At 37.7% G+C, this 13,798-nt stretch overlaps 1 protein-coding gene across 1 annotated transcript in view; it reads left to right on the top strand.

The window, feature by feature from the left end:
- The window catches only part of GRID2 (glutamate ionotropic receptor delta type subunit 2), a 383,270-nt gene extending 369,472 nt beyond the window's left edge, over window positions 1–13,798 (top strand). Inside the window, exon 16 of the mRNA XM_018565404.1 lies at window positions 13,376–13,798. Coding sequence (XP_018420906.1) covers window positions 13,376–13,798 — 423 coding nt within the window. The remainder of the gene's footprint in view (window positions 1–13,375) is intronic.

The following is a 13,798-nucleotide window of genomic DNA, read 5'->3' on the forward strand; positions in this document are numbered from 1 at the left end:
ATATATATTATATACTGCATACTATAATACATAATATACTGTATATGCAGTAGTCTATATGTGCAAATGTGCATGCATCATAGTTGTATAAGAAATATAGTGATGATACAATGTGGTTGTTAACACATGATCACATGCTTTAGTAAATCAGGCTCAAAGATTCAACAATTAGGTGCCCTTAGAAGCAATTTTAACTATTATTAAAGCATTACTTTTTATCTAATAGAATAAAGACTAAGAAGACTAGAGGCAGTAAACTAAGTCACCCAGAAGACTTGTTCATTTCCAGTGGTTATTGTCAAGACTAGATATCAATAAATCCTAGTGATTTAACAGGGCTACCTATATTAGTCTAATCCTTTGATGAGCTACTATGCTGTATGTGGCAATAAGTATGGCTATTATAAAAGTAGGATCTGCAGCGCTAAGTATAGTTCTATATACACATCACTGCTATAAACCTACATCTAAAAGAAATTTTGATTTGGAACTGTAAAAGTTTTTGAGCAATCTTTTTTTTTTAAAACAGACTCACTTTGCCCAATTAGAGAAAAATTACATTCTTTTTAAAATAGTATTAAACTCTCAAATCTTTTTTCAATGGTGAATCCAAATCAAACAAATATACATTGCCCAGCAAGGCATTGCTGTACATTACAATCATCATGTCTCTAAAGAGCTGTTTCTAAGTCTCTGAGCTCATCTTACATGAACTTCCTGCCCAGTACAAGATCACAAGGAACAGAAGAGACTCCAGCAACTGTTCATCTACTAGCTTGTAGAAGGGAGTTGTGGGGAGAGGGGCCAGAAGGGAGGCGAGTAGCCTGATTTGCTGTGTCTGTGTGTTTGTGGAAATACACACAGCTTACTAGCACACACAAGGGTGACTGCATAGCACTCTGCTTGAGAAAGGAGTCATTCTAAAACAGGAAGTCTGGACCAGTGCTCAGGAGACCAGCTGATTTTGCAGGAAACTAAAACTTTTAAACATCAAGGAGCAGCATCCATTGTAAGTGATTTCATCAGTATTTTAAATAGTTTTAAATCCTTTTGACTTTAATATCACTTTAAGGCCCACCCTTAGCTGACTGATACTCATCTACACCATGCTCCTCCACACTTCCATACTTCTGCAATCCTAACCCTGAATATGTTCAGTGTTATATGGTGTCTAAGCGTACACAGGGTTAATGATGCCTTCCCCTCCACCACAGTATTTGGGCCTAACAACTGGTAGCTTAGGCATGAGCCCTGCATCATTGGGAAAAAGTCAGATGCTCCTCCATACCTGGAAGTATTTTGTGGCCTCTGACAGAAGAACAGAATTATATGGGTGTGCAACAAGGATAAGCACAAGTGGGTGGGGGGTGGACTTTTAAGAGACTCTGTAACTTGCCCTGAATGAGCAAATTGACAGAATCACTTTAAGCTAAATAATTTCGAATAGAGGATAACTCTGGTCAGGAAATAACATTTCTGTTTCAGTGTTAAAATATGTCCAAATTTTTGTTTGTAGGGATTAACCATATATAATTGTTTTAAGATGCTTGACACTTTACCCTGTACACACATAGAAGCAAGTAAAGTGAGTGAATATAAGCATTTTCAGTAGTACAATGACTCAAGGGACTGGTCACATGCAACACAATTTATCAGAATATTAAAAGGATTCTTAAAGTGGAAATAATGCAATAATAATAAAAGAAAGCCCCCAGGAGCGTTTAGCTTTATCTTGGTAGGCCAGGACTCACCACTGAGCTGCACATGCTTGTACATAAATAAATGCTGACAGGCAGCAAGAAGCATTTATGGCTTTTACAGTCCTTTCTGCCATAGAAAACCTACCAATCAGCAATTATTGTGGAGCATCTTTACATCCACTTTTAGACAAAACTGTCATGTATAAAAGCAGCTAGTTCCTGCAGAACTCCTGATCTTCTGTTTATTTACAGGGACCCCACGCATAACTCTAAATAACTCCCTGTAAATAAACAGAAGATCAGGAGTTCTGCAGGCAGTAGCTGCTTTTATACTCAGTATATGGGTATATGGGTGTTCAGAAGAGTTTGCACACCATGGCATCAGCTGCAGTTCGTGTGGCTCTCTGTACAACACTGAAAAATCATGAACTAAATACCAAAGGACAGGTTTATTTTAAGCAGTCTGTTCCCATTACTATATCCAGGCAATTATAAAGCTTAGTCTTTTTTTTCTAATCTTCTATTGAATCTCAATGTTGGAGTTTTTGCACATTTTAGTTATTTGCATATTGTACTGTTGGAATGTCTAATTTTTCATGCATTCTTTACCTTCATTTACAAATCTATATGTGTTGTTATTGCAGAAAATGTACTAACCAGTTTTAAAATAAATACTTTTACAGGATTTAACTGATATGCTTGCTTGTTCATTCTTAAATTTAAATAAAAAGAATATATCAATTTTGTTTTGCTAAAACACATTTAAGTTGTCTTTCAGGACCATATTCATTACTTTCATAAAGCATCTCATGTGGCTCCATTCTATAGTAACATTTCGAGAGTTACTACCAAGTTGCAAATGGCAGTGCTGCATTACAACACATAATATCATATCAATCAGTCTATAAAACAGCTGCAGTGCTAGTGTAGGTCCAACAATGTAAGACTAACACGTCTTACTTTTAAACGAGCACGTTTGATCAAGTTTGGGCCTACCTATTCAGTCAGAAACAAATATAATTTTGACTGATGACCAAAGATGCTGAGTTTTGCTACTATAAATTCTCTAGGTGAATGATCATATCTTTCTTGTGATGTTTTCAGTCTGATCATTAAAATAACAGGTCAGTGATATAAGCAGTCCTAGTTCCTTTAAAATAGATTCCCTTTGGCCATAACCCAGGAGATGCAACAGCTCAAATACCCAACTGGACAGTTAAATCTTTTTCACAAGGGATACATATGCAAATCAAAAATATTATTTTGGCTACAATAGAGATGATTGAGCGACATATGATTACCACATATATAAAAGAAAATACAGTCTCAGATTTTCATTGAGTGTTGACTGAATATTGTATTACATTTCTTTCACCATATGCATGGGGTAATTTTTATGGATACCTGACTATATGGGTTACTCTGCCCTAAGAACTGTATTGTAGATCAAAAGAGACTAGAGTTTAGATTTTTTTCATGCAGTTTCTACAGTCCTTATTGACTGCAAATCTCTACTTCAGTGTAGTTTATGTCATAGGTATCAATTGTTTTTATATAAAATGGTTATCTGTGGCAGCTGAATGATCAACTCATTTTTAATTTTGCTGCATTTGAACCTGAACTTTTCCACTGATAAAAGAGAGCATTTAGATTTTTATTACTTTTATATATGGTCAATCTGGACTGCCCAGTAGGCCTAAACTAAAGAAAGAACATGTATATTTTGAATTTGAAAGGCAATCCTAATGATAGGGCAACATGAATATTAACAGGTAAGAATTTTCTAATCCCAGCATCTTTCATTAAAAAAAAAGGTATCTTGTCTTTCTGAGATATAAGTATTGTGAATAGAAAGAGGCTGTAGATTTCTAGGTTTAATAGGTACATCCTAATGGTATGTTCTATATCTTGTTGGGCCCAGGGCAAAAGGTATTTTGTATATAAATTAATAAATATGCACAGAACTCCTGGTTAAAAATACTTACTGTAAAATCTTTTTCTTGACGTCCATTGAGGGGCACAGGAATTTAGTATTTCTTTTTTAAAAAATTGAACACTGAAAACTAAAAATTTTTAGCCAGCCCTGTATAACCCTGCCTCCAACTGAAATGCCTCAGTTTTGTGAGCAAGCAGTACATAAATCAGTAAAACGGAAGGGCCTGACCCTTCAATAGACTTCAAGAAAAAGATTTGACAGTAAGTACAAAAATCTAATTTACTTTACTGTCTATTTAGGCACATAAATTTAGTAATTCCTAGGCAATTGGGAAGTCCAAAAGCAGTCCAACTGAGAAATGGGCAATAGCCACTGAGAGATGTGGAAATCGTATCAGATGTGGAAATCATATCACTGACAGTATCTGAAGGGATCAACCATAAACAAAACAGGTGAAACAGCAAACTTCCTGAACAGGAGACATAAACTTGGACCAGCAGTATGTCCAGAAAAGAAGACCGACCACTTAACAGTCGGAGGCTTAAGCAGAACCCCCTAAACCTGTCACTTACGGGAGAGGGAGGTCTAAACTAAGAAGGCTGTTACCTTATAGACGTGTAATCTCTTAAAGAGGCAAGGAAAAGAGAGCCCTTTCTTAAGCTAGAAAAAATAGTGATGTAGTAACCATAAATCCTGTTAAAGGAGAGAGTGGGGTGGTGATCAACACCTGTAAAAAACAAAAGGAGGGGAGGCAGGAATTAGAATATATCATAATACAATCTGACGTACAAGGATCGGGAGCCAAAGGATGAAAAAGGATCCTTCCGAATCGCATCCATAGTTGTTGTAGGGATGTGATAGCCTCACTGCCACCAGGGTCTACAGTAAAAGCTACATAAGGAAGCCTGAACATCCAAGTTGCCAAGGTAAACTGACAAGTAAAACAGCCAAGGAACCCTGCAGAAGAACAAACAACCCCATACTTAGAAAGTACTTCAAGCAGAGGGTTCAGCAGATGAGAAAGAGGACATCTGGCCTTGAGATTTGTAGTTTGAGAGCAAGGTAGACTATGATCATCTATGAGGTACTACTGTAGAATTTGCCCCATCCAAAAATCTTCTGCGTTGAGGAAGGTGCACAGTCCAAGTATCAGAGATATTGTAAATTACAATGTCAAGGGCAGAACCAAAATGACAAGAATATCAAATGTTTCTTAAGCATGTCCTTGTCATGCCAGACACAAAGCAAAGTGTGCTACACATATGGAAAAATATCACTCCCATGCAAGAACAAGCTTAGATGCTTGTAAAAGACCATCGCAGCTGAACTGCAGGGTTCCAGACATGTGCTCCAGAAGCTCCAGGACACAAGGGTTTATCCTTGAGATGGAGGGGTCTTCTTTAACAGATACACATTAACATAGCTTTACAATCTGAGTCACCACCAACAGAGGACAGATGGTCACTCCAGATAACTCAAACTGGGACCTGACCAGAGAGTTCAACTGTCTGTGAGTGAAATCCCTAAAAGTAAGGACATTATCAACCTGCTTAGTGATATGCTTGTCAAGATGGATAACTGGAGTGTCTACACTTAATAATACTGTAATAAATTCCATTTCAAAGGGAAAACGCTCCTTCACATTGCCAGTATTTGCAGTTGTAAGAGCTCTAAAAAAAAACTATGCTTGAAACTAGGGATGTTCAGATACCAGCTGGGACCTAGCTCTGGTGCTCCATGACTGTCCTGAAATCATTAGTCTATATTGTTTTAGAAAAACTGTACATAACAATAGTATGCTTATTCTCAAACTGCAGGTTAGAATGTATTGCATCAATTAGGTTATCAAGAATTCATATGGAAAAATAGAAATTGCTGAAAAAACATCTATTTAGAAGAAGACAGTGAGGACTTTGCAGAGCTATATAAGATGCTGATAAGGTTGACACTATAGTAATAGGGGTCCCAGGTTCTAGGTTACAAGCATTGGTCAATGTTTGAGTATAGGCTCAAGTCAATCACTGCAGCGGGACTGTCCTGTGCACATATGTTGCACCTTGTAGCAGAGAACAACTAGGCCTATGGTGTGCCAAGCAGCTGATACTGAAGAGGGTCATAGATGGCTGGAAGTGACCATTACCACTGGTAGGATGGTGATTGCAGGAATTTTAAAATGGCATTGAACAGTACCTACTGTGATATAGGTCCTAGAGCTTCAGGCTGACTGGCCTTACTCGCTTTGTGAGTCCTCAGAGACTGGGTCACACCAGAGACTATGCCACAGATTTGGACCTGGATAATTATCTGTAGCTATCTAACACAATGCCTAAAGGTCTGGCAATGGAAAGCGCCACAATGCAGAGCCCAGTGCCCAAAGGTCACATTTAAGACTAAAGCCTCCAAAGCTATTTCTGAAGATATACAGATATATATAGTTGCTATGTAGAGACTAGCACAAGCACCATTTTTAAAGTCTTGATTGAGTTCACCAAAGCAAAAATGATCTGCAGTTTATCATATATCTTGATTGAAGAATTAATAAAATGAAAAAATAAGAATAAAATGGATAGACTTTATTTCTGCAGAGCTGAAGAAAGGGCATTCAACCTCCTAGGACACTAGCAAAAACTGAGGCATGATAGTTGGAGGTAGGGCCATACATGTACTGGCTTAACGTTCTTGTTAGGGTACCAAATCCCTAAAGGCAGCAGTGTAACCCAATTGTCTAAGATCTACAACATTTCTGTGTCCCTCAATATCAATTAAGAATCAGACATTTATTAGTAGTTTACCTTACCTGACACAACACAGCACATGTGAGATCTAAGAAAAACAGATTATCACAACCCCTACACAGAGATTTAAAAAAATGACATATTGGCTTTATTGCTATCAATAATCAAAAACACAGTATAGAGATCTACAGAATATGTATTCAAAATATTTCTGTAATGTATCTATGAACTCTAGACTGACATCCCCGCTACTACATAATAGGATTTATTATTTACAGGCAGACATCTGTGGCCAGGAATCTCTTCTGATAACCTCAAGGCCTAACGGAACAGTCATCAGCACAGCTGGAGGCCAAAGCTGATAGCCAGACTATTAAAAACAACCGGCAACTGCAATTTTTTACTTCATAATTACAAACCAAAACTTACTAGGCATTCGCCTTCACTGTAAGTATCCTGTAAAATAAGGAAAGGTTTAACTACAAGTGAAATATAATAGTAAACTATATACACATTATACTGCAATACTTTCTACAGCAAATTTGTGTTATAGGTTAGCTTTCCCTCAAATTAAGTTTAATTCAGTACAGATCTCTGGCTTTCTAGTTGCTGTGAAACTAAAGTCTTTTACGGACTGAACACATTCAGCAAATGACCATTAATTTTCCTAGGTGGATATGTAACCTGAAGATAGCCATTTTAGTGACTTTGAGAAATAATAGACAAAAATTCCAACTAGACCATTGGCCTTTTTCCTTAGCATAGAATTTCCAAGATATAATGCTACTGTGTACCACATTCTTATATTAAATATCTAATATTTATTAGTATCTTACATTTCATTAAACATGGAAAATCAGTTCTGCTACAGTTAAAACGATACAGAGATTATCCATCTACTACAGACCAATAAAACTTTAAACGCTTTAAGTATGGGGATGGATAATACTCTCTTGGGAATGTATCCAAATGAGCCTTAATGTTAATAATACAGCACAAGAGTTCATAATGTATTATTAATAATACAAAGGTTGAAAAATGAACAAAAAAAATGATAAGCTCATACAAATATTCAATTTCTTTGAATAGTTAATTGTTCCCTATGGGTTAACAAGATGGTACAGAGCCACGCTTATATAAAAAGATATTAATAGACATGTGCATTTGGATTCGACAAACCTGTGAATCTGAAATAACTAATTTAATATATACCCGGATATACAAAAATGATATTCGGGCATAAATAGATACATTTTCAGAACACTCTGGCAGTCATATTGGCCCGCCAGCATGTTCTGTGCATGCCTGCCACCATCTTGGAGGTGGAGCATATGACATCACATGGCGGTAATGTCACACGCTGAATGAGGAGTGGCTGTATCGGCCAGTAGAGTAGATCTTGGTATAAACCAAGATGATGGCGCTCAAACATGTGGACACCGCCATCTTGGTGTGTAACAAGATCTACTCCAAAATGTAGTTTCAGTGTGTGGTTTTGGATTCGGAGGCTCGTTGCCTCCTAATCCAAAACAACATAAAAATGTGTTTCCTTTGACGTTTTTCGATTTCATTTCTTTTGTCTGAAAACGAATTTGTTTGTTGTGCACATGTCTAGATATTAATATATCATTTTTCAAAATTAAATGAGCACAGCAAATAAAATATTTGTCCATAGAAATGCCACCACACTGCATAAATAGCTGCAGTGAAGAAATGGAGGATATCCTGACATCTATCTTCAAATATTTTGGTACATGGTTCTGCCTCTACTCTGTATCTAAAATGCAGAGTTACATGAAGGAAATGCTAAGCACTAATGCCATTGTTTTATTCACTGGACCCTGCACATAAATTTTTACTACAGTTTCATACCGAGTTTAGTATAAAACATTGCACATCATCACCCACTCAGACCATGTCATTAGCAATAGTTTAGATACAAAGGCCCTTCAAACACTGTAGTGACATGGAAATAGTGAGTGAGTAAAAAGTACAGTGTCTTTAGAAACGGCTGAAACATATAGACAGTGTTTGTAATCCAGAGCTCACAATACCCCCAAAAAAAAGATAGAGATGCCAACTCTGCATGTACTGTAAATACCTACCTTAAGTTTTTAAACCTATTTGTTCAATTGACATTTTAAATCTAGTTCACATTATGATAAAAATTTTAACTGCCGTGCTATACAATATAGCATGTTAATTTTTGTATAATTGCATTGAGAAGACATATGTTTTCTTGTCTTTGTTAAAAGCTTTAAAAAAAGGAATTTACAAAAAAGTAAGTTTATACAAATTAAATAAAAACAGTGCTGATAAAAATGAAAACGGTCTAACCTACCTACAAAAACAACAAAAATGTAGGGTAATACATAATATAACATCATTATAACCATCATTTCAAATAAGATGAATTCAGTGTTTAATTTGATCTTCAAATTTTAAAAAAACGGGTGCATCTAATCACTGTTACTTTGCATAATTTAATGAAATTAGCATTATTATCATTTTTAAAAATTACAAGCAGCAATTTTCAGTTCTGGTAGGCATGTTTACATGTCTTTCAATGAATATGTTTCCTTTTTCAATGGTTTCTTTATAAACACAAATCTAAAATGCAGCTGCAGTTTACACAGCTCGCCAGCTTAGGTTTTCAAACATTCATCATTATTAAAATGCTTGTCATCTGTTTAAAAAGTATGCACTGAATGGCATATGTTTTTACACATCAGCAAGTATTGTAGTTCATCCAATTCTTGTGTAGTGTGTTATTTTATTTGTTTTTGAGAAAACTCATACTGTTTGCACCTCATTTTGCTTTACTTGTAATTCCATGAAAACAAAGCATGCAGCATTGTGTAAGCTTGTCAAATAGAATCATAACTGTAAACGCATCTGACTACAGAGCGGAGATTATGTGCCTTACACTGAAGGTACAAAATGGCATTCCAGTGACTTCTATTGCAGTATGAAAAGAAGACAATAAAAACCACAAATCAGGAAAACTCTATATTGATGTGCAAAACAAGAAAAAATACAGCAAAAGGTCTTTAAAGAAATGATTACGGACTAAACAGAAAATAACTATCATCTACTGCAAGTTGCTGTAAATAAATGTAACATATATTCTTTAGGCTGATATTTTGCCCATAAAATGTAAATCTAATTTTTTTTTTTGAAAAAAAAACAAACACAGTCAAGGGGATTCAATATCGTGTTTGCCCTAAAATTCGGCGCTAATGCAGCCTAAAAAATGACTGCCCCAAATTCTATAACATGCTGCGGCATTTTTCGGTCCTCTACCAACTTCTGTGGCAAATTCAAGTAGTTCTTATTTGTGCCATACTTCATTCTGGTGCTATGCTTGTGACATATTATTCAATAAATAGGTTGTAGAGAAGGACTTGTCAGACTCCTTACCAGAAATCCCAATGATAGGGATGGGTGCTGAACTGACTGCGGATGGCGCCACCATTACATAAGTTTGGTAGAGAAGAATGTCACCAGTCGATGTTGAGCCTGATGAAGGGACCCTGCGAGGTCACGAAAGCACTTGTTTTTCAACTGACAATCTGTTCAATAAAATTAACAATTGATTATCCTAAAAGGATTTTGGTGTGCTGGTGACATTCTTCTCTACCAAACTTAAATTCAATAAATAAACTCCAATAGTTCTGTACTTCTGCAAGTACATTTTTGGTGTAACTAGTCTGTTGCACGTTTATTTTGCATATGTTTGTCGCAGTATGCGACACATACCTCAGGTGCAACATTCCTTAATGATGGGGGAATGATGGGGGAGTCAAGATTTTAAAACATTTGGAAGAAACATTATCTGATTCTTAACATCTTGGAAATGTGAAAAAGATGTAGAATTAATGGGCTTGATTTGTAAGAATTGTAGAAAAAAAATGGCTTTGGCATTGTCTGATAAAGAATGAGATCCATTTCTCTTATTTTCTGACTAATACATAAACAGTTGCTGTTGAAATACAATTGGTTGCTGTGAAATCTGTGTAAATCTTTTGTGTAAGCAAAATGATCTGTATGAATTTGACTAAATTACAATAAATTAAAACTAACAGTGTGTTGAGCTAATACAACTTAAACACATACAAATTCTGTGTATTTTGTGAACATGACAATAAATATAGTGCAATACCACAAAGCAAATATATAGGGGTCTATTCATTAAGCTGCCGAAGGAATTAGCTGTAGCTTCGACTGATCCTTCGGCCAGCTTCGGCCCCAGGACCCCTTTGGTTCAGTAGAACCGAAGGGCTCCTCTTAGGGCTATTCACTTTAGCCCGTACATGTAATGCGCCTAATTGCTCTGTCAGGATCTCAACTGCAGAGTCGGGTTGCATCAACTGGAGCACGTCTCCTAGTTGATTGAATCTTGTAACGGGTGAAATCAGTCGGAGCTTCAGTGCCACACTCAATCATAAAACGAACAGTTTTGAAGCTACCAGCATCATTTATCACCGGATCTAAACTGAAATCGTATTTAGCACGAAAGTGTTTCTTGGTATCATACAAGTATAATTTGTAATGGTAGGAATGCAGCACACGTCACATGAAGCAGTACATGAAATACCAGTATGAGGTTGATAGCAGTATGTGCGAGCAGTTAATACAGCAGTTATAGGTACCTCCCCGTTATGAGCACAGTATACACAGCAGTGATGGCAAAGCAGGTTTTTCCTAATAGCAGTAATGTAACAATCACTACATGCAGCTGGTAAATGTAATGGTAGCAGTCTCTAATACCAGAGCACACTGACAAGGGGTACTTGCGGTATTGTGGAGAAAAGAACCTTCCACGGGTAGATCCCAGAACAAGGCTGTAGGGGAGAGGTTCCCTCCGTCTGCTGATAGATTGTAGGTTTGTCCCAGGGGAGATAGCAGGGCACACACTCGTTTAGTGGAACGCCGCTGCTATGCTCTTCCCCTGTATAAATAGAGCCCCTTGATTGGACAGGGTCTGCCGGCGTCTAACGGCCGTTGCGTTCCACTGTGGAACGCAAGCCGCGCGTCTCGCTATGGAACACGTCGGTGTTGCGCTCCAGGGTGAAACGCAAGACGCCGAATCCATTACAGTACAGCTCCTGAAGTCGGCCGAGCGGCTCAGTCGAGCCGAAGGCATATGCTTCGCCTACACTGAGCCGAGGTGAAAGCCGAAGCTGGCCGAACAACAGCCTGCTACTGACTGTTGGGTGGAGCCAGCCGTCATCTCACGGCTGGCTCCGGCCACTTGCACAGACAGATCAGTGTCCCTGGTTATCAGGTAACCAGGGACACTGATCTCCAGACAGCCCAACTCTCCCGGACGCTCCAGGAGTCCCCCGCTATTAGATAGCGGCTCCTGGCCACCCATGAGAGAAACACTTTCTCCCAGAAAGGTTTACTCTGCTCGACCGAGCAGAGTATACCTTTCCCTGCTCTGTTTTTTTACTTCTTTTTTTTCTTCTTCTGACATTGGAGTCGTTGGCTGCCGTCAGAATAAAAAAAAATCACCATAGGAATGCATAGCTAGATTCCTATTGGCTATTTCAATTTGCAATAGCCAATAGCAAACTAGCTATTGCACCCGCCCACTGCTGCTGTCAATCAGCAGAGGGGACCTGAAGTTCTCCATCAGGTCCCCTCTAGTGATTGACAGCAGCAGAGGGCGGGTGCAATAGCTAGTTTGCTATTGGCTATTGCAAAGTGAAATAGCCAATAGGCATCTAGCTATGCATTTCTATGGTGTTTTTTTTTTTTTATTTGATTTATTCTGACGGCAGCAGAACCGCCGGCCAATAGAAAACAGTTGGGTGGAGCTACCTGTCACTGCTAGGTCCGCCAAATCGTTTTCTATTTATTTTTTACTACTTTTTTAACTGTTTTTCTATTCTACTCTGTACCACAGAGGTACTGAGCAGAATAGTCGTACAAGCCTGAAGTGAATAGCCGAGTTCGGCTCAGTTCACTTTGGGTCATTTATTCACTCGGCTGCCTACAGAAGCTTAGTGAATAGACCCCATAGTGCTCAAACAATAAATATTTCAAATAGATAGTGCATCCAAAACATATAACAAAGTGCATCCAACAGATTCTGTGACCACAGTTATTGTTTGAGCACTGTATATTTGTTTTGTGGTATTGCACTATATTTATTGTCATGTTCACAAAATACACAGAATCTGTATGTGTTTAGGTTGTATTAGCTCGGCACGTTGTTAATTTCAATTTATTATTTTGTGTACATCTGTTACCGGGGTAGACATTGAGTGCTTTGCAGCTTAGAGTTATTGACCCTTGGCACAGTTTGATTGTTATTATATTATCTAAATTACAGTTTTCCACCTACTTCAAGAATGAGAGTGATAGTTATATTCATTTTATATACCCTTACATTTACAATTGCTTGGCCATAGTCTTCAACTCTTTTCCATACTTGTGTGCTATATGAACTGAATCAGTTATTTCCCAAAGTAAAAGAAATTTGAATGCAGCTATGCTACCTTAAATTTATTAGTTACAAATCTCTAATTGTAAGCTTTTGTAGACTGTATTGTATATGTCTTCTCCACAGAGGTATGTAGACTATGTGATAAATCAGCATATGTATTCTTGAAGCCCATCAGTTCACTACAATATCTGCAGTGACAATGATCACTAATGTATTTGTTTTATTTTAAGCAAATCGTTTTCTATCTTATGAAGATGGTTCATTTCACAAAATGTTGGTGTCTGTGCTCTTTAACCACTAAAGGTTCATACCCTAGGTACATAGACCCTTAGTAAAAATTGGTGTTGCACTGACGCTACTCATGAAATGCTATCATGAGCAGGGTTATCTTTGCACATGGGTGCCTTTGTTGTAGCAAACACAAGGCATTAAAATAGATGGGACAAGTTCTGCTAACAATATTTATACGTTGATGTCTAGTTAGGCCCAGCATAATATGTTTTAAGGTTCCTATTGAATACTGTGCATTTCCCTCTTTTTTTTCTACCAGGATGACAAAGAAATTGACCTGGAACATCTCCACCGACGTGTAAACAGCCTGTGCACTGATGATGAAAGCCCTCATAAACAGTTTTCCTCCTCATCGGTTGATCTAACTCCATTAGACATTGACACGTTGCCAACGCGGCAAACTCTGGAGCAAATAAGTGATTTCAGGAATACTCATATAACCACTACAACCTTTATACCAGAGCAGATACAGACACTTAGTCGTACCTTGTCAACGAAAGCTGCTTCTGGTTTCTCATTTGGAAATGTACCTGAGCACCGAACTGGTCCCTTCAGGCATAGGGCACCCAATGGTGGATTTTTCCGAAGTCCAATTAAAACTATGTCATCTATCCCATACCAGCCAACTCCCTCTCTGGGGCTCAATCTTGGCAATGATCCTGACCGAGGTACCTCTATATGA

The sequence above is a fragment of the Nanorana parkeri genome, unplaced genomic scaffold (genome assembly GCF_000935625.1).
Source record: "Nanorana parkeri isolate BGI_ZX_2015 unplaced genomic scaffold, ASM93562v1 scaffold844, whole genome shotgun sequence".
Classification (NCBI taxonomy): domain Eukaryota; kingdom Metazoa; phylum Chordata; class Amphibia; order Anura; family Dicroglossidae; genus Nanorana; species Nanorana parkeri.